The sequence below is a fragment of the Ambystoma mexicanum genome, chromosome 1p, assembly GCF_040938575.1.
Source record: "Ambystoma mexicanum isolate Mex_15411 chromosome 1p, UKY_AmexF1_1, whole genome shotgun sequence".
NCBI lineage: Eukaryota > Metazoa > Chordata > Amphibia > Caudata > Ambystomatidae > Ambystoma > Ambystoma mexicanum.
Genome location: NC_090921.1, coordinates 268,617,103 through 268,637,857, shown reverse-complemented (window position 1 = coordinate 268,637,857; position 20,755 = coordinate 268,617,103). Strand labels below are relative to the sequence as shown.

Genomic DNA, 20,755 nt, shown 5'->3' with positions numbered 1-20,755 from the left:
GGGACACTGACTGGTGAGACGCGGTATCCCCCTTCCTTCAACACCTTTTCCCCATCCTCTCACGCAGGACATTCAAAACAACTGCCCCTCCCCCCCCTTTCCAACACGAACACTTTTGCACAACACAAAGGACAACAGACTAACACCAGAGCAGTTTACCTGATATGTCCCAAAACATGGGTCACACTCAATAGGGTCTCAACTCCATCGTCAAATACGCTGAAGTTAATGACTTGGTTATTAATGCAAATAAAAGCAAAAATCATATCATTCAGCAGTAATCATAAAAAAACATTTAGAATGGTACAAAGCATATTTATCCAGTCATAAAACTAAAATATCTAGGTTTTGAATTAGATTTGGCCACTTTTAATAGTTATTCTTCAGAGACTAAAGGACAAAGCCAGCGCTTTAGTGTCAGAAATGAAGCACATCAAAACATATTGTAGGTACTCTACAGTACTCCTAATCACCTTCTACAGAGTGAAGACAATTCCAGCTTTGCTTTATGGACCAGAGATTAGTAATTTGGTTTACGAGTCTTATATGTGTAAAATGTAATCTGGACGAAAACCTTACTTTTACCACATTGTACTCCAATTTCCCTGGTTCAGTAGGAACTAGGACTGCCATCCCTATGCAGCTGGTTAAAATGTAAAAAGTTGACATTCTACAAGTTGATTCGTTGCTCTGCTAACAATTCACTGTTCTGCGATTCTAGTAATACAAGATAATATTGTGGGTGATAGAAGAGGCAGTGACAGCCAAGAGGGTCAAGGAGAGATTGGTGGCAAGAGAGGTTCAGAGAGGACAGCAAGAGGTAATAATAGAGGGAATGGCTGGACAGTGGGTAGCAGTAGCCATGGAGGATGTGGTAACAGTCATTAAGATTGGAGGCGATTGTGAGAGAGGGAGCAGCGTGAGGAACTGAGGACATCCTCACTTCTTTCCCATTGATCGCCTCTTCATAGGTGCCCAGGAAAAGGCCATCACTACTGGTTCCCGACCCTGGGGGTGGATATGCAAGGGAGGATCACCTGGATGGAGGAGATTTGGAGAACGTCCTCAGGCGAGACACGGTACTCCCCATTCCCTTTTCATGATGAACCTTCCATCTCAGAAGCTTTTATGGGATCATGTCATAAGACCCCCTTTCCCTCCTGATAGGGTGACCAATGGAAACATCCTTATTATCCGAAAACTAGAAAGAGCCCACCCCGAAGGACCCCTCTCTCTATATGGGCCACATAGAACCACTTAAAAACTTAGTGATTCCTAGAGCCCTCAAACATATATCAAATCACAAAGTAGACAAATAGGAGGCGTCCCCTATATAATACAGCCCCTATCTCTACAACATACACTGTGACCCCAAAGTGTATACCTTTAAAACTGGGACGAGGAAGAGGCAACTAGGAGCAATGCACACTTCTAGTCAGTTTCAGCACTGTGGTACGGAGACAAGGAAGATGCCTATAAAGGATCAAGCATGTCTAGTTAATTGGTGTAATGAGTGTCAGGCAAACGTTTCGCACCTGCAACCTATTGGAAGGCTATATGTGCTTAAAAGCAGGCCCAAGTAGCAGAGCAGGGAGAAACTGCGTGGAGAGAAGGTGGCAGACGTGTGAAGAGGAGCAGGACTGGCAGAGAGTATGCTGATTGTTCTCAGGGGAGGAGAGAGGTGCTGTGACCAGAGGGGGCCGCGAGAGGACCAACGCCCCAGCAATTGCCTGTGCTATGTGTTTCCAGCTGGAGAACACTGAAAACTCCTGACTGCCATGGGACGCTGCCAGAAGATTTGCAGAAAAAGCGCTGCTCGCTGGAGCTCCTGGCGTCTATCTGGGAACAGAGGGCAGGGCGGAGAATGGCACAAAGTGCCCAGCGAAGCAGAGAAGCTCCAGTGAGTGTGAGACAGTGAACTGGGGTGCTCTGGGGCAAATGTAAGACATTTAATGTTTCGAACCAGCGAAAAGCTTTTAAGAAGGGGGTTTGGAACCCAAATGGAGAAATAATGAATCGTGAATAAGTTGCCCAGTGTTTTGGGGACGTACAATGAAGAACTAATTAATCATGGAAAAAAGGCGCCAAGTATTTTGGGAAATACAAAAAGGCATGTTTTGAATACCTAACTAAAGAGAAAATATGGAAATCATATGAAATGATAGCACAAGTGGAAAACGAATAACATGCTATGCTGAAAGGAATGAAATTTGCTTAGAGCATTAAGAAACAAAGTGAAAGCTGTCATGAATATTTAAGAACTGAATGAAAAGCAAATGTAAAAGACTTGAACTCAGGGGACAGTGCTCCAGATAAGATTTTGAGGTGGGAGTATTGTATTCCCTAATTTTAAACTTTGAGAGTAAATGTGATTTCAAGAGAGTAAAAACCACTTCCAGCCGACGTTTGAAAAAACTGCATGGAAATCATTACCATGCAGCAGCTTTCTGCATTGTGACAGAATACACCTTGCATTTTTTTCTCTAAGGTCTGGCCATTCGATTTCTCCTGTATATATTTAAAATGTTGAAAACACAAAAACCTAGCCAATTGCATAGTAAAGCAAACATGAATTGTATTGTGTGTTTCGAGGTTCAATAGCAGATTGGTCTTTTGATGTTTAATGAAAGTCATCATTTTCTGGAGCCATTACTACCTAATGGTATGCCAATCTTATGATGCAACAGTGCAGAGAGGAAAAGACTCCATGTTATATTCTATACCTAATCTCACGGTGAAATGGTTATTTGTCTATAGTGCTTTTGGCAAAGCACAGTACATAGAACAGATTTATCACAATTACCACCAAACCGAAGTCAGTACTATCAGGTCCCAGCGCCGAAATCCTGCAGGAGCAGACAAATAGCCCACCAAGTCTCTCAAACCAGTACACCCAACAGTCAACTGAACAACTATTGGATTGACCAGAGTGGGGGAAAAGGGGTATTGGAGAAAATAATAAATGGACAGGATAGCTCTGGTTTCCTCAGCTTCTAGACGCACTGGAACACAGGATTCCTGCAAATAACATATAGTTAACATCAAACTAAACTTCCTAAAACTTCTTAGAATGTACCTCTCCAGAACCTCTGGTTACCTGTGTGCCTCTGATAATTATCAGAGAGTCTGTAATGGAGTTTGGTTCTTGTAATTCTGCTGATACTCAAAACTGCTGACTTCTCTGTGTTTTCAAACTCCACTTCTGCTTTTAAAGTGACTATTGGTCTATCTGCTGAACCTCTTCTGTTGCCTTGAAATGTTGTCACTTATGATGAATCCTTCCTTAAAATAGACAGTTTATTTTGCCTTGTATTTCTGCCCTAAATGGAATTCTTGCTTCATGTTGCCAAAAACGTCACTGTTAATGTATTTCTCTGGTCATAACTGTGCTATGCCATATGTAGTTTACTGCTTGTCTCTTCATACCTGTAATATTTCTCTTTCTGCGCTAGGTACATTTACCCTGAGTTAATGTACTTATAATTGTGCCACATCTATGAAATGTTCCGCTTACACACGCAGTGGATCTTTAATTGAACACTGCTACTTCATCCGATCAGCACAATAGTTTGCACCCTCGTGTTACCTTTTACAGACATGCCGCCGCGGGAACACGTAATAAATGAAATCGCTTCATTTACTTCTGATTAGAATCTCTTATACCTCTGATCCGCGCCTCACTGTTGAAGGTACGCCACTTCAGCGATAACGACTTCCTTAAACATGTGCCTCTTATTACATCACGCTTCCTCACGCCGTCAGGTCCTCTTCTCTAGCGCGGCCTGGATCACGACACGACGCACTAGCAATTGCAAACGAAATAAACTTCCTGAACTCACGCGCATGCCGGCATGCAAACGAGTAACTTCCACACAGACGCGCCCCCAGTATACAATTAAATTTGACACTTTTCAACTCTTTTAATATTTTTCTTTAGTTAACTTTACAAGAGAAGCAAGTTACAAATCTGTAGGAAACAGTCTTGCTTTTCCTCTAAGAACCTCTAAATAACAGTCAACTTCAAAATTTAAACTGAATTGAAAATACTTTCTTGAAACTTTGAATTATTGATAACTTCAGTCACTTATCTGAATAAACTATGTTCCTGGCTCTTTCTGTTGGTTTTGTATCAGGATATTGATTTCTTTTCCTCTGGTTTATCTTGCTTTGTCTTGAGCTCTTGAGCGCTGTGACCACACCTGAACAGATCTTAAATGAAAGGCAGTTTAGAACCTCTCCTGAGGTTCCAAACTGCATCACAGTAGTCCTCAACCAATTATTGCTGATCAGGAAGTAGTGCATCTTAAGCTCAGACAATAGGGGCAATAGTATCTGGATAAAATGATGGTTGTGTTAAGGAAACACTATTGACATTTTTGGCAATTAGCAATCCCTAACCTAACACCTTATGTTACACCAGGACCTGAAAGGTACTCCTTTATCGACCTCGAAAGGATGAAAGGGTGAGTTGGCTATGCTGGGATTTGAACCTGCAACCTACAGATCATGCACAGATTGCAGCAATGAGCGCTCAACTGACTGAGCTATCTTATTATCTAACATCCTTCAGAGGTCGGTAAACTGAGTATTGACTAGATTTTAGACAAAGCAGATATGAAGCGCTACATAAAGTTAAATACATATATCTGGATTATCACAGGGACAGGTTTTGCTGAGTTTCCATTTCAATTACAAATGAAACTCATTTGTTTTTGAACACCGCTTGCACTTCTTGACGAGTCAGGTGTTAGATGTTTTAATTGTAGTCTTGAAGATTTGAGAGGCAACACCACCTGCGATTGGTGTAATGACAATCACTCACCTTTGAGCAAAGACTCTGATGCCACTGACCATCTATAGTAATGTACCCCATTGACTGCAAGGTTGAATGGATGTAAACTAGACTGTGCATACTCATAATTATACAATCCTAAAATGCTAGGAAAATAAATATGCAGTGCTTCTGTTTGCTCAATGAGCATCTACAGACAACACAGCAGAAGCTGAAAGGAAAGAAACCCTTCCTTTTGTTTTTTGAAAGGATTCAGAGAAATAAAATCGGTTAGAGGCTTTTCTCCATGGCTTGCAATTACATCCATGTAGATGCAAATAAAAAAAGTGCTAGTTTCTGTCAAGCAATCCGACCTTTGCACTGCCCTCTGCTCTATACTGGTGTGTAAATGTACACAGGAAACTAATAAAACTGCTTGTATTTACAAGATTTTCATGCGTAAAAAGGGCCGTTACAAACCTTATCTGGAGGCCTTTCAGAGGGGCAAGGTGAATGCAAGGTGGAAGACGACCTACACCACAGAACAACGTGAATGCAAGTTGTGGCAAAGCCAAAAGACTGTCTATATACAAATGGTGACTAAGGGCCTCATTACACGGACGGCGGTGGACTAAGTAAAATACCGGCACCGCCTTGGAGGAAAGGGGGAATTACCGCCCTATTCCAAGGTTGGTGGGGCGGTAATTCCCCATTGCCCTTCCCCATTCCCATTTTTGCCCCATGGGGCAAAAAGCAGGCGTTAAATTCTCCAACCCGCAAAGGGACCTCGTAGTAAGGCGGTAAGGGTTAACGGTCACCGGTACCATTAACGGTGACCGTTAACCCTTACCGCCGTCCGTGTAATGAGGCCCTAAGACCTAAAACTGCTAAAGAGAAACTACGGCAGATGTTACTTGCCAACACTGGTGCTAGGTGGAACACCTGGTGTTCATTAAGAAGAACAAAGAAAATCACAAAGTCCCCTGGGTTATCGGCTGCGTGAACTGTAATGGTGTGGAAAGAGGCCAAGAGAAGTTAAAAGACAAAGGGTTAGGGTTATCTGTTGCGTGACTGGTTATGGATGGACCGTGTGTTCCGACAACTGCACCTAGACCAACTAGCGCAACTTGAGAAAGAGCCAAGAAAAGCCCAGAGACAAAAGCTGTGTGATGCAAGTGCTGACGCCTCTGTTTGATATGAATCAAAAGGAGTGTAAACCGAGGCTAACAATATTGGTGAAAATCTAGAGACTTGAACCATGTGGAATTGTTTTGAACTTGGGGAAGGGAACCCTGAGATTTCCTGGAATTATGTTACACTTGGGGAAGGAAACCCCAGAGTTCTTTTTCTTTGTGGACCTATTTGAACTTGGGGGGAAAAGAGAAGCTGAACCAAGTCGGAGCTGGAAGAAGCTCAGAACATTATTTTTGAACATTGTTTCTTTTGGTGCTTCCATCCCTATACAGTGTATATCTTTAGCTATGAGGGAAAGTATAGGTTTTGGACACAGACAGACATAAGTTGGACTTACTGACTCAAACTATCCTTAGTTTCTTTAGGTAGGGAAATCCCACCTTAGCATAGGGTAAATTAGGCCTTAATCCATCCTGACATAAAATAAAGTCCTTTTTGTTAAAAAAAGTGAATCTGTTGTCTGTCTTTCTTCATGATGCCTTCACAATGGGGAAAAGGAGGTGGCAAAATCAGGAGAAAAGCTATAGGAAGAGGTGGTAACATCAGCACTCGGGAGTGGAAGTAAGAAGAGGTGCTAAGAATCAAGGTGCAGGAGGGGCTGGCAAGACTCAAGAATTAGAAGGAGTAGACATCACCACAAAGCTGTATTGACACTGGGGAGGCATCAAGTGAGAAATCATTGTAGGCTGTAGAAAGGAATACCACAAGGTGTTAGTGGGAGTGAACGTGGGCCGGAGAGTTTAGAGATACAACATCAGAGGAAGAGAAGGATATCCCAGGAGGGGTAATATCCAGAGTAGGCAATGGGTCGGAGGTAACAGCAGGCAGAAAGACTAGAGCAGGGGGCATGGCTTGATGCTGACGTTAATGGCTGCCTGACCCCACTCCTCCCGCCTCGGACACCTTTGAATTTATGCCCGCAGCGTTTCCTCAACCCATTACCACATTCTTTGCCTGCTTGGTTGTTGCCCTCGATTGGGGGAGTAGTGCAGTGCCTTTTTCTTTGAAGTTACTGGCTCCCAAGCATACGTGGGGATCCTCTGCTTCGCTACGTCAGTTGCTCTCTGAAAGCTGGCACAACAGACTAGAATTTAGGCTGCCCCGTCAGGAAACACCAGAGGTCTCCGGAGCCAGGCCTCTCACGTACACCATCTGCTGGCCTAAAAACAATATGCACAATAGTGGAAAAGAAGCCTTACAAATTGGTATTGAAGGCACTTCTTCAGCAATAACTGCTTCACACTGCAGTGAGAATCTCTTATTATTTTTATTTTCACAATGAGGCTGCTAAATATATTCCTAGCCTCAAACTGTGGCAAACTTGACTGATATATTTGCCATTGCTTAGCCAATCCACCACATTCTGTCACTTCAACGGACTATACTAAATAAGTAAAAAAGGGGAAAAGAAATAAATTTAAGCATCATGGCCTCAGGAAAAGGCAAGCAAAAATCAGTACAACCTCACGGTGATGCCCAGTCAGCCACATCCCCTGCCACACTTAACAGGCATAAAAGCAAATCTCCACCTCCAGCTGCCCAGCATGGAATTATTACTTCAGGAGATCAGGTCTTTAATGCCCTTTATAGAAACCACCAACTCAAAGCGGCAGCAACTCAATGACAGATGGTGCGTATTCGAAAATAGAATAGAGGTTGAAAAAAAAAGTAAACCTGGTGGTGGAGGATCTCTCTCCTAGAGTGCACTTGAAACTACCATTAAAGAGCTCCAGAAACACAACGAAGAACTGGAAAATTGAGGTAGAAGGAATAACCTCGATATCTCTGGCCTTCTTGAAGGATGCTAAGAAAAGGACGCCATCTTATTTTTACAGAAAATGCTTTCATCCCTTCTTCATATTCCATCAGACATCGTCCTCACTATTCAACGGCACACAGGATTGGGCTACTAAAAATCAGCTCATGCTCAACATCCTATGCAACGCACTATTTTTTTACTACTGGAATATACTCTGCTGCAGCTCATTTCCAAAGCTAAAGAAAAGCGCAATCTCATCTGGCAAGGCAGCTGGATTTACGTTTCGTAGGACGTCACCCAGAATATGGCTCTGCAGCGCATGGAATTCCTCTCATATCGTCCTGCACTTAAGCAACTGAACATCATGGCCTTTTCGATCCTTGCTCCTTCAAAGTCACACACAATGGAAGAACATCGGTCTTCGATGATCCTGCAGACCTTAAAAAGATCCCTCAAAGCCAATAGCATGGACACTTGTACTCTGCCCTTGTCCTCTACTTCTGCCACATGACTATTCACTCAGTAAAGCAGATCTCATTATGACACAGCCCCCCATTTTTTGCTGCGGGAATCGACTTTATGTTTTGCTACCCTTGGTATAACTCGCGGGCATGGTTGCTGTGGCTCAAGTGCTCTTTAACCCGCAGGACTAATTTTTCTATCCGTTAGCACTTCTTGTTTTCCTCATTCTTTTTTGCTACATCTCTAATTTTACTGTCATGTCATACGCACGTCAGGGTTGTTTGTCTTCCCACCTTCCTTATGTATTCCTCTTATGTGTCATGTGCCCTCTCAATTGGTACAATATTCAAATAATTACATGTATATGTTTGTTTTTTCCGACATCATTCTACGACGGGTATTTCCTTCATTCAATTGCTATGTCTTAAATGTATTGTTCATTTTTAATAGCATCTTTTATCAATAATTAGTACGTTTAAATGCATATCCTGGAATGTGAAAGGGATTAACAACCTAATTAAGCGATTTAAGATTCTCTCACACCTCAAACAATGTGGTCCCTCTATTGCATGTATACAGGAGACCCATCGGTCCATGGTTCAATCAATGAAGATAAACTTTGTGGGTCCATGATATTATTGCTAGCCCTGGAAATGGACAGTTGGAAAGTGTTTGATAACAAAACATGGGAATCCCTCTAGTCTAAAGGTCAAAACTGTCTCCACTGCTGCCAACATTTCCCAAAACCTATTTTTCTTCCTTCACATGGCCTTGATCACTCTAATACTCCTCTTGAAAACCAAATTTGGAACAGATGGAAACTGCAGGACTTGTAGCACCATCGCTGGATCATACTGTAATATGTTCTTTCAGTGTCCCTCTGTGCATTCTTTCGGGATATCATTGTTAAGGTTAATCTCTCGAACACACTCCTGGGAAGCCTAGCCCTTAATATTACGAAAAAAATAAAAAAATAATTAATTTTTAAAAAAAATAATCACACCCTGCCCATGTTGTTTATTGCGATTGCTATCAAGTTAATTACTGCCACACTGTTAAGTGTTGGTGGAACATCATATGACACATCCACAGATTGGAACACTGCATGGCAGCACGTCTCAAGGCTAAATCTAAACATGACGTTAAATGGTCTTTTTTTCGGATTATCTCTCGTATCACAATATGTCCACTCATGGTTCATGAATATCAAATATTTCATTACCTCAAATTAATGATTACATGTGTACAATTATATCCTGTACCCAAATCTTGCTGTTCTGAATTGCTCCCTCACCCTCCACTTTGTTTGTCTTTAGTTTGTCTACCCCTTGTTTGTGCCATCATAATCCTCATATGATGTTTAGGTCATTAATCTATCTGAACACTGTATACATACCACACTGTTATAATTCTCTCACTCAAGATGATTTTCGATAAATTTTATCACTTTATATTTTTCTCTTCATCACTCACAATTGACCTACTGTTATATTGATCTAATCATTTGTCATTTGTTAATTATTAAAATATCAATACAAGGCCAGAGCAGATTAAAGTTTAACATCCCGAGAGGTGGATAAATGTGAGAAAAGTGGACCACACTTAAAATAGCCAGAGCAGGCAGGCAGGCTCTATGCAGTACCAGATGGTGGAAGGAGGAATAAGACTAGGACAGAGAAAGGATTACGAGGTAATGCTCCAGAAGGCTGATTGGGCCAAGTCAATCCCCAAAGACAACTCTAGCTTTACCTGTCAACTACATACCCTAACCAATTAGACTTTGCAAAAAAACGAGTTCTGGGATGTGGGCCCCAGAAAGCCTGCATCACGTTCAAACCAATAAGTCTAATGACCAGGAGTAAGGCAACCACGATTTGAACTCTTAAGAACTAGGGGATACTTACCTCAGAGGCTGGGACGGCCTAGAAACCTGCATATTGTGGAAGACATTGGAAAAGGGGATTGTCTCTGAAGGGTAAGGGACCCACTACCATTTAAGGAGAAACATCCTGATCTTTGGAAAGATAATTTTTTGAGTTAAAATTCCTATGACAAACCCCAGTAGACGGTGAACTAACAGTGTTGTCATCTTTCTTTGTCCCAGGAGGATCCATGTGTCAGCATCTAGCAGCACATGTCGTAGTGTCATGGTCTTAACCCTGTCAAGGGTCAAAGGGGGGGGGGGGCAGAGACCCTGCTGATCATGGGTTAGGCAGCCTTCCAGGGCAACACCAGAGCAAGACGTTTTGTGGGGGGATCTGAGTGGGATCCTTTTACCTGGTATGCATGGAACTGTGCTTAGGCAGTGGGACGGGGGACCCAATATATAATCAGCTTCTGCTCTGGACATGTGGCATTCTATTTTTTCAGATGGTTTCCAAGGAACAACAATATGACCAACATACAACAGACTCTTCAGAACTCTAGGATGGATAATAGTTCCCATAAAGCAATACTGTCTGAAATAAACTAAATGTATCAGTACACATGGGCAAACGACAAAACCCACTCTTGAACAGGAGGAATGAACTGGTTACCCAAATTGGAAAGACTAAGCAGCCCCCTGCAGAAGCTGACTGTGTATAAAGGAGCAGTGAGGCAGCCACAGAGGATCTAGCAGGGGCCTGCTAGGCAGAGAAGACCAGGGAACCCTACCCAAAACCTTTGTAGTTAAAGAATTGCTTGACTCAGAATGGCAGCAGCAAACAAACTACTGCAGTGATTGCATGGTAATGATGGAAGCTGAAAAGAGAGTTTGGGCTAGAGGTGCCTAGCCCACAAGGGGATCAGACAGATATGCTCCAGGAATTCGCTGAATTGAGTAGCTAATGGGAGTAGAGAGAAGCTTCTAGGTAGGAAAGGTAGGGCTATAAAATGCCAGCAAATTAATTTGGTAGTTATAGGTTTATGGGTGAGATTGGAGCAGGTGAAGGAGGACCAAAAGACCAGAGATGGGGATGTAGAATCTGGGGGAGGATTCAGAGTGTGTACAGAGTGAGCAAGTAAGGGGTTGGGGGGTGAGGGGGGTTGAGAAAAGAGTGCCAATCTAGGAGGGCAGGGGGGGGGGCAGAAAGAGAGGGATGGGGGAAAGAGAGAGAGAGAGGGAGAGGGATGGGGGAAAGAGAGAGAGAGAGGGAGAGGGATGGGGGAAGAGAGAGAGAGAGGGAGAGGGATGGGGGAAAGAGAGAGAGAGAGGGAGAGGGATGGGGGAAAGAGAGAGGGAGAGGGATGGGGAAAGAGAGAGAGAGGGATGGGGGAAAGAGAGAGAGAGAGGGATGGGGGAAAGAGAGAGAGAGGGATGGGGGAAAGAGGGAGAGAGAGGGATGGGGGAAAGAGGGAGAGAGAGGGATGGGGGAAAGAGAGAGAGAGAGGGATGGGGGAAAGAGAGAGAGAGAGGGATGGGGGAAAGAGAGAGAGAGAGGGATGGGGGAAAGAGAGAGAGAGGGATGGGGGAAAGAGAGAGAGGGAGGGATGGGGAAAGAGAGAGAGAGAGGGATGGGGGAAAGAGAGAGAGAGAGGGATGGGGGGAAGAGAGGGATGGGGAAGAGAGGGATGGGGGAAGAGAGGGATGGGGAAGAGAGGGATGGGGAAGAGAGGGATGGGGAAGAGAGGGATGGGGGGAGAGAGGGATGGGGGGAGAGAGGGATGGGGGGAGAGAGGGATGGGGGAGAGAGGGATGGGGGGAGAGAGGGATGGGGGGAGAGAGGGATGGGGAGAGGGATGGGGGAGAGAGGGATGGGGGAGAGAGGGATGGGGGAGAGAGGGATGGGGGAGAGAGGGATGGGGGAGAGAGGGATGGGGGAGAGAGGGATGGGGGAGAGAGGGATGGGGAGAGAGGGATGGGGAGAGAGGGATGGGGGAGAGAGGGATGGGGGAGAGAGGGATGGGGAGAGAGGGATGGGGGAGAGGGATGGGAGGAGAGAGGGAGGGGGAGAGAGGGAGGGGGAGAGAGGGAGGGGGAGAGAGGGAGGGGGAGAGAGGGGGGTGAGAGAGGGAGGGGGAGAGAGGGAGGGGGAGAGAGGGAGAGGGAGAGAGGGAGGGGGAGAGAGAGATGGGGAGAGAGAGATGGGGAGAGAGGGATGGGGAAGAGAGGGATGGGGAGAGAGGGATGGGGAGAGAGGGATGGGGAGAGAGGGATGGGGAAGAGAGGGATGGGGGAAGAGAGGGATGGGGGAAGAGAGGGATGGGGAAGAGAGGGATGGGGGAAGAGAGGGATGGGGGAAGAGAGGGATGGGGGAAGAGAGGGATGGGGGAAGAGAGAGGTGGGGAAGAGAGAGGTGGGGAAGAGAGAGGTGGGGAAGAGAGAGGTGGGGAAGAGAGGAAGAGAGGGAGGAAGAGAGGGAGAACGAGGGGAAAAAGGGGAGGGAGGGACGAATTGGAGGGAACCAGATCGGATCAGGAGGGAGTTGGTCGTGGAGACATGAGAAGGATGAGGCAGAAGTAAGACCAGGAGATGGAGTGTAGTTAGAGCAGGGAGACTAGGAGGGAGGTAGAGAGCGGAGACAGCATAAGAGGGAGAGAGCGATAAAACCAGGAATTTAGAGAATGAGCGAGAGAAAGAAGGGCGGAGAAGAGGGGGCTGGGAAGTGAGGAAAAAGGAGAGATGGTTATCTGGGGTAAATGGGCTCCAGGACATTCAGTCTATGCTGCTAGGTCACCTAGGAAGTCCCTGCGGGAGTCAGAGAAAGAAGGGACCCCATCTATACCAGGAGCCGAATTGCCTGCATTTAAAAGATACTTTTGTAATAAAAACTGAAAATGTATTGGTTTTGTCTTGCGACTCATTGAGCATCTTGTCTCATACTGCACCCATAATATATTAAGATACATTTAACCTTGTTGGGTTGTTAACAGGCGAAATCTTACCTTTTCTGTCCTTCAAGTAGTCCGGATCCACCAAGACCACGCCATCTGAAATAAAGAGTAAGTTACAACTTTATCATAATTAAATGAATCCAACAAGAGAATCTCACACCGGACTCGCTACAACCAAAACTAGCCCATCCCTGATAAACAAAAGCTGAACTAAGATGCACACTTAAGAAATCACATCACAAGGAGGACGACATGCACACCCAAGCCCAAATGTAGCCTTGGCAAACCTAACCAAAAACCAAATTATGGCAGAGCTAGCCCAATCAAAGTACATCAATTAAAATGGGACCAAAATAGGACTGTACGCAAATAGGGCCTAAGCAGGAACAAACCAATTTCTAATATAGCCTGACCTACCAAAGATCGAACCAAAGTCAAGAAACAAAAGAGAAGATCAAACCAAATTCAGATCCGGGAAGATCTATTGTGAAGGCATCATGAAGTAAGACAGACAACAGACTTAAAATTCAAACAAAAGTCTGTAACATAAATGTCAGGATGGTTGAAGGCCTAATTTTCCCTATATTAAAGCAGGATTTTCTTACCTTAACAAAACTAAGGAAAGTCGGGATCAAAGAGTTCAACTTACAAGTCTGTATACAAAACCTATTCTTGCCCTCACAACTAAAGCTAAATAATGTGTAGGGATGTTACCAACAAAATGAACAGTGCTCCAACTCTCAGCTTTTTTTCATCTTCCCTTCCCCAAATGCAATAAAGTTCCACACAAAGTCTCAAGTAACTCCTCTGGGTTCCTTACACCAAGTTCCAAGCAACACAGTTCACAAAGTAAAGGGGTCTGGAGACTTGGTCCTCAAGACAACATGTACAGTTCTCAAGTCTTAGGGCGCCCTTCCCCAAGCCTTCACCTCTGCCAAGTTTATTTTTAGTCTTTCAAAAGTGCAACAAAACGAGAGATTAACTTGGTACTCATTCTGGTAGGCTTCACCAGTTTTAGTCACAATATTTCTCCTTGGTTTGTTTCACATTCATTCAGGTCTCACTGGTCTAGGTCCAGTTGTTAGACCACACAATCCACCCATCACAGGTCATGGAACTAGGATCCCCTAGGTTCTGAGCCACACAGGTTCTTCAGCTCCTGCCTCTGTGTACCAATTCACTTTCACGTTATTCCACTTTATTGGCCTCCTGGCTTTATGTGCAAGTTGACACTTCTTTGGTTTCTCCTAGTCAACCTCTTGATTTTGCCAGCATGTATAGCACACCTCTCGCCAGTCTGTGGCCTTGCCGCATTACATTCATTAATAAAAGTTAATCTTTGTGGGGTTTTATTTCTATCCCACTTTCTGTGGCACTCTTTCACACTTATGCCCTTTTCCTTAGTTGATTTTCACACAGGCAGTTTAGTTGTTCTACAAGGTTTGCTTAGTTCATAATGGTTTTAGTACATTCAGTACTCACCATATCTAATTTCAAGTTTCTGCTTGGTTCGGTATTCAATAGGTTATATTGTTTTTGTTTCAAAGACCGTTACCAATTCTGCTCAGAGCGCCCCAGTGCCCAAGTGTTCCAACGGACCCTCAATAGCTGATGACAGCCCCCACCGATGGCCTTGGCAACTTTTCTCTGCCCGCGGGGCCGGCTGGCCCTCTGATGCAAGCCATGCTTGCCTGCCGGGCCGTCTTCCCAGTACGCCGGCACTCTGAGAGGCTTCTCTCCCGACGCGGACGGCGTCCTCCCTCTTGCTGCTCACGCTCTGCATTGGAGGCTCCCACACCTGTGCAAGAACACGGCCAACATGCCTTCGGCCACACAAATTCTTCGGGGTCTCAGCCGGCGACCAGGCTCCTGCGCTGGTCCCACCACGGATGCCACCATAAGGGTTCTTCTGCAGGTCTCTCCCACGCAGCCTCACTGTTGGACTCCCCGACTCTTTCTCTGGCCATAATTTTATATATCTGCAACCAGTTAACAGGTTGTAGGTGTGTGTCTTTACTTCGGTTTGCTTGAACTTGATTAAAGGGACATGTCTGACTCTCTGCAGGCATCTTCTTCGTCCCAGTACCAGAGTGGTAAAAGGAAGGTATAATGTTTACTACTCAGTCTCCTCTTCCTCGTCCCAGTACGTTTAACAGTCAAATGTGGGCAAATGAGGGAGGCAGTCTTGTAGTAGCCCATAAATGCCAGGAAAGGGTTAGGTAGGTCATTTTTAGGGAAAGGGGAACACCACATCTCACCTAAGCATATCCCACTTTTAACCCTTCTCCTTTTCGCCCTCCTCATGCTGCCACTAGACTGGCGAAATCTATTATTTTCTGTGTCAATGGGATAAGGGTAACAATATCCCTTGATTGCGTTTGGGATAGGGACTTCTTTGAGAGAAGGGAGTATGTAATACTGTGTCTCATCTGAGGACATCTTGTCTCCAACCCCCAAAGATTCTCCACCCAGGTGATCCTCCCTCACTTCTCCAGCCCCAGGGTTGGGATCCAAGAAGGGTGACTGTTAAGCAAAGCTTGTATGCAGTACCCTTTGGGTGCACTACACACAACTCCGACTACAGGTATAGGAAACCTAACCTTTGGTTTAAGCTTGTACTACACAGTTTTGGTAGCATGTTGAGCAGCCAGGGTTATCTCAAGGGGGTCAATGTGAGCTGTAGGGAAATTACACAAAGATTCACAGTGACAAGTATTAAAATAAACACTTATACTCAAGGTTTCTTGAATAAACAATTATTAATTTATCAGTCAGTTAGAATAAGCCTTCTTCAGAAGGAAGCAATATAATAGTAACACACAAATACACTTCAATACTGTACATGCTTAGTTTCTAAACCAGTAAAGACCATTTTGGGATGGCCCACAGACAACCTACACCATCAGGTGACTTCAATAGCTAGGGTGCTGGGGACATTCATATCTCACTGTTTGCATTTAGAATACTCTTAGGAGTTGGCAAAAGGAATAGGTTATTAGAACAACAAGAAACCACAAATATTCTGAAGCAGGCAAATACTTTTGGATCCCCTAAGCAGAGTCATTCAGTATAACAGCCTAAGCGAAGTCAATGGGCAAAAGTCTTCTATAGGATGAAGCTCTTCTGGTAGGTAAGTAGAAAAGTCTTTGCACAATGTTTTAGAAGTCTTTGAAGAAAAGAATCAAATGTAGGGCAACAAGCTGATTAGACTTATGAGAGTTAGAAGATGCAAGCAACTCTACAATAAGGTAAGTTCTCAGACTTTACAGTACCTTTGTAGTGAAGAAAAAGTGCAGCACATGACTTCTGTTCCTGTGCAGCTCTGCACAACTCCCTGTTCCTGTGCCTCAGTCGTGGGCACAAGAGGGAGGACATCTGGGGACTCCTGCTCTACAATGGGATGGTCAGTGCTCGCAACCGGCAATCTTTCCAACAAGTGGCACTTCAGTGTTTCAGCTCCTCGGCACTACCGCAAATAGCAACACCACAGTTTCTGGCTGTCGAGATGGACTTTCCTGACTTCTGGGGTCCCGCACTCCTTTGAGGGGGCTCGGGCTTGGTCAGTCCTGCTTCCTGAGAGTCCAGAGGATCTTCCTGGGGCTCTTTGCCAACTTAAAAGCAACGCACACAATCTGGTGTTCCTCTCCCTATATATCCGGTTTCCAGCAGAAACTGTAGAAATTCAACCAGTTCCAAGAAGGATTGGTCCCACCAACTCAAGGGGAGAAGTCGTCCTTCCAGGGGCTTCTCTGTCCATACGAATTTGGAGTTTCAGCACAGCCGCAGGGCTTCACCGGGCAAAACAATGGTCCAGGAGTTGCAGCAGGCGTCTTCTTCAAGTTCTTCGGTTCCTTTTATTCAGTTCTCTCCCATTCATTCCAGCCTAGCTGTCAGTCACCCAGCAGGGAGGCTGTCCTTGCTGGACAGTCAGCTGGCCAATCACTACAGAGTGTATTTGGGTCTCCTAGGAGACTAAGCACAGAGTTTCGGGCACCTCCCTCACTTCCTGCCCACCCCGGAGCCAGAGGTGGGCTTCAATCGTGAATCCCACCAAAGGCAAAGAGAAAATGGGACCAAACATGGTTTGGCGCGCAAAGTTAATCTCAAGAAGGACCTTTCCACAAAGAAATGGCGGAAAAAGACCGGGGCCATTTTGACAAAAATGGCACCAATGGGTGCTTTACTGCAGCTGCGAACGCAGCCCGCAGTAAATGCACACCATGGTAGTTAAAACGAAACCACTGCCACCAGCCATTCAGTGAGAAAATGATAACAAATGTGTTACATGAGAAGCTAGACAAAGGGGGGTACCCCCTGCAGCACCCTATTGTAGGATAGTGTGTGCTGGGTTTAGAAAGTTACAAATATAAGTAAAGTCAATTTCACTTTACTGCTCTGGGAAACAGTTTATCCCAGAGAAGGTATTTAAAACCTTTGGGAAATCTGAAAGACTTCACTGTGTCACTGCACTGAAGGTGCTGTGACACACTGTAAAAGATGCCTATGGAGTTTGCCAGACTCCATAACAAAAAGAGAAACAGAGTTCAGAATCACATTAAAATTCATGAGAGAGTGTAAAAGTGAGTCTCACTCTCTCCAGTTTAAAAAAAAATCAAGTCCTCAAAATCTAGCAAAGTTGCTGGGGGTCTCCAAGGTGGAGGGAATTAGCACATTTCTGAGAATTCGCCCCAACAGTGGCCTTTCCCTGGCCACCTGAGAAGAGTTCTCAAGGGGATTATATGGGAGGACGCCCTCAGGTTTCTCACACTAGTCCAATAAATCCAAGCCGAGCAGGACTTCTACATCTTGCAAGTCTCAATAGTCAAGATCCCAGGTTTCCCCTGGCACACCAATGGCAAACATGTCATCAATTGTCCGACAAAAGGGAAATTAAATGTCTTGGTCTTATGAAAGCTAAGTGTTGCAAACGTGGGGGGAAATCGAACACTGACACTCAGACGAATGGAATCTAAATACATCTGCAAACTCAGGGGCACTAAAGATGGTCTAAACACAGATCATTAAATAAAGGTTTTTCTTCAATGGACGTTACATGTAATCAACATTAATAACATTTTCCAATTTATGTATGGTACTATTATAATAATGGTCTCGTTTCATGTGGATCTTAAGAGGATAGCAACCGAACCTCAGTTCATATAAAAAAACCATGATAAATCAACTGGTCACCATACGCTATCGTTAGAGGAGTTTAGTGTTGATTATTAATGTCTAAATGTTATGAATTACTTTTTTTAATTATATGGTTAAAACGATTAACCTTTAACAAATTTCTAAGAACAAATAATTTAAAACACTACAAATAATTATATTAATTCATAATTAAGCACATAATACACAGCATAATTAAGTTTGTTAGTTTTTATTTATTTATATAATGCTCCAGGCCCGGGGGTAAACGGGCGCTTCGGGAAACAGTTACATGGTACAAAATATGCAGTTACATTTATATATTTATCCATATCCACAATTAAGTGAGGGCAGTATCGTCAGACATGGGAGAGAGCAGAAGGATAATGCTAGTATTTATCCAATAACCATCTAATAACCTGTTTCCTGAAGGGTTGAAAGGACTCGATAGATTTGATGTGGAGTGGTAGGGTGTTCCAAAGTTGGGAGGCAAGGACAGTGAAGCTGGATCCTCCAGCTCTTTTTAAAGTGAATCTGGGCACTGTTAGGCATAAGGTATTGGAGGATCTAGTAATTCTGGAGGCTGGTTTCATGGTGAATTTGTTGGTGAGATAGGGTGGGGCTAGATGTTTTAAGGCTTTTTATGTGAGGCAGATAATCTTAAGGTCGATTTTTTGTTGTATGGAGAGCCATTTGCCCGATATTCTGGTAGTAGAGATGTGCTCTCGCCTGGGGATGTTTAAGGCAGCTCATAATGCGTTATTTTGGAGTACTTGTAGTTTATTAATTATGGATTGGTTTGCGCCTAGTTATCGACTGTTACAATAGTCCAGTTTGGATTGTATGAGAGCCCTGGCCAGCGTGATGCAGCTACTAGAGGACAGGAAAGGTCTACAGGCCCTAATCACCTTACTAGTGTAGGCAGTAACAATCATACAATGCACCAAAATCAAAAACTAATTGTGTTAAATTCAAAATCTCTTTTAAAAAAGTGCATTGCTGCCGTCAACCAACGATTTTGTCCATAAGAGCTCATAACCAGTTGCCACACTATTCCATCTCCGCCAAACAGTACACTTTTCCAGCAAGAACGACTTCTCTGAGCCGTTATAGGTGAACTAGGACCCCGTGCACTGGGGATTAGCCTCCCCATTTCTGCCAAGAATAAAGTTGCTACGAGCCCACCTGGGCCTTCTACAGTCCTCTTCCGAATCTCCCGCGAGCTAGCCTGCCCCCAAAATGGCCGCTCGGAGATCTGATTGTGCTTGTGTACACGTGTTGCCTAGCAACGCTTACTACTAATTTCGACACTTCCACCGGCAGGCGGAAGCCAGCCCTCTCGTGGGAAGGCCCACGAGAGGTAAGGCCCTGTTTGCCCCTGTTCGCCACAGGGCGCAAGGGGCTCCCCTCGCTATACCTGACCCACTATTCGTGCATCGTGGCAGGAAAATTGCTGCTTATACTATCTTAACCGATTCCACCTCACCGCCCCTAAGTGGACTACGGATGACAGCACAGCAATGTGGGTTTGAATACCTATCCTCAACAATTGCCTCTCACTGGACTCGCCCCATTCATAGACAATCTGACTCGTGTGTACATGTGCATTCTAAGTAGTGGGCTGCTTCTCTGTTTGCAGCAGCATCTAGCTGACTTTTCTTACAGCGGAATACTCGTATTTACTGTACTGTCTCCGAAATGTATCTAACTTATTCCAGTTACCAATATACCAGCTGTGTTGCCCTTCCTAGCGTTAACTCTTAACTAAAGCCCATATTGTACTGCTGTTACTATGCCTTCAACTTAAGTAGCACAACGCACTAATGCCAAGTCTACCCTGAATGCTGTATTATCTATACCAGTTCGCTTTCACTTGGAACATCTAGCCACCACTGTGTTTCTGCTTGACTAGTAATAAAGTCCTCTGTAATCACTTGTGCTATATTTGTTGTTTTTTATGCTAGTCCTTTAATAATCTTGGGTCACCTGGGCCACCACCGTATTTATGCTCATCTAGAATAATATCAGAGTCTACCTTTGCCCCCACTCTTTTAGGACCCTTGCCATAGCCCTATAGCTCTAGAACGTGCATGCTAGCCAGCAAACTACTGTTCCAACTTGGCCGCCAGATTCCCATCCGTCTATCCCCGCCACTGTTGTGCTCCCACTGCCCATTATAATTACTTGCTGCACTATCCAACACCTACACCCATTCACTAAACATGGACACACACCACCCTATCATGCCTCTCTGCTCAAACATGATTCCACCTACTCTTTTCCTCCCTGCCCTCACTATAAGTGAGCCATACACTGCCCATTCCAAAGTCACTCCACCTAAACTCCCAAATAACGCCATATCTAAGCCTAAATCAGGAGCTCAGGCCCGCTTGTTCACGCCACCCGTATACCCAAGGAACCAAAGACTAGGATCCCGCTCATCTAAAGCACCTGCCAATAGGCACAAACTCACAGCTAAAATCCACCATACACCAGCTCACACAAACACCCCTACGACAAGAACCCAGCAACCAAGCACAACTCACTGCTAAACCTAGCAACAATAAGACTGCACAAATCCAACTTGCACTCATTAATGCTAG

General features: G+C 44.6%; 1 protein-coding gene across 2 annotated transcripts in view; it reads right to left on the bottom strand.

Annotated features, from left to right (window-relative positions):
- ARRB2 (arrestin beta 2) overlaps positions 1–20,755 on the bottom strand; it is an 893,685-nt gene that overhangs the window by 722,998 nt on the left and 149,932 nt on the right. For both annotated transcript variants that reach the window (XM_069646588.1, XM_069646589.1), the window contains one exon: positions 13,053–13,097. In XM_069646588.1, coding sequence (XP_069502689.1) covers positions 13,053–13,097 — 45 coding nt within the window. The remainder of the gene's footprint in view (positions 1–13,052; positions 13,098–20,755) is intronic.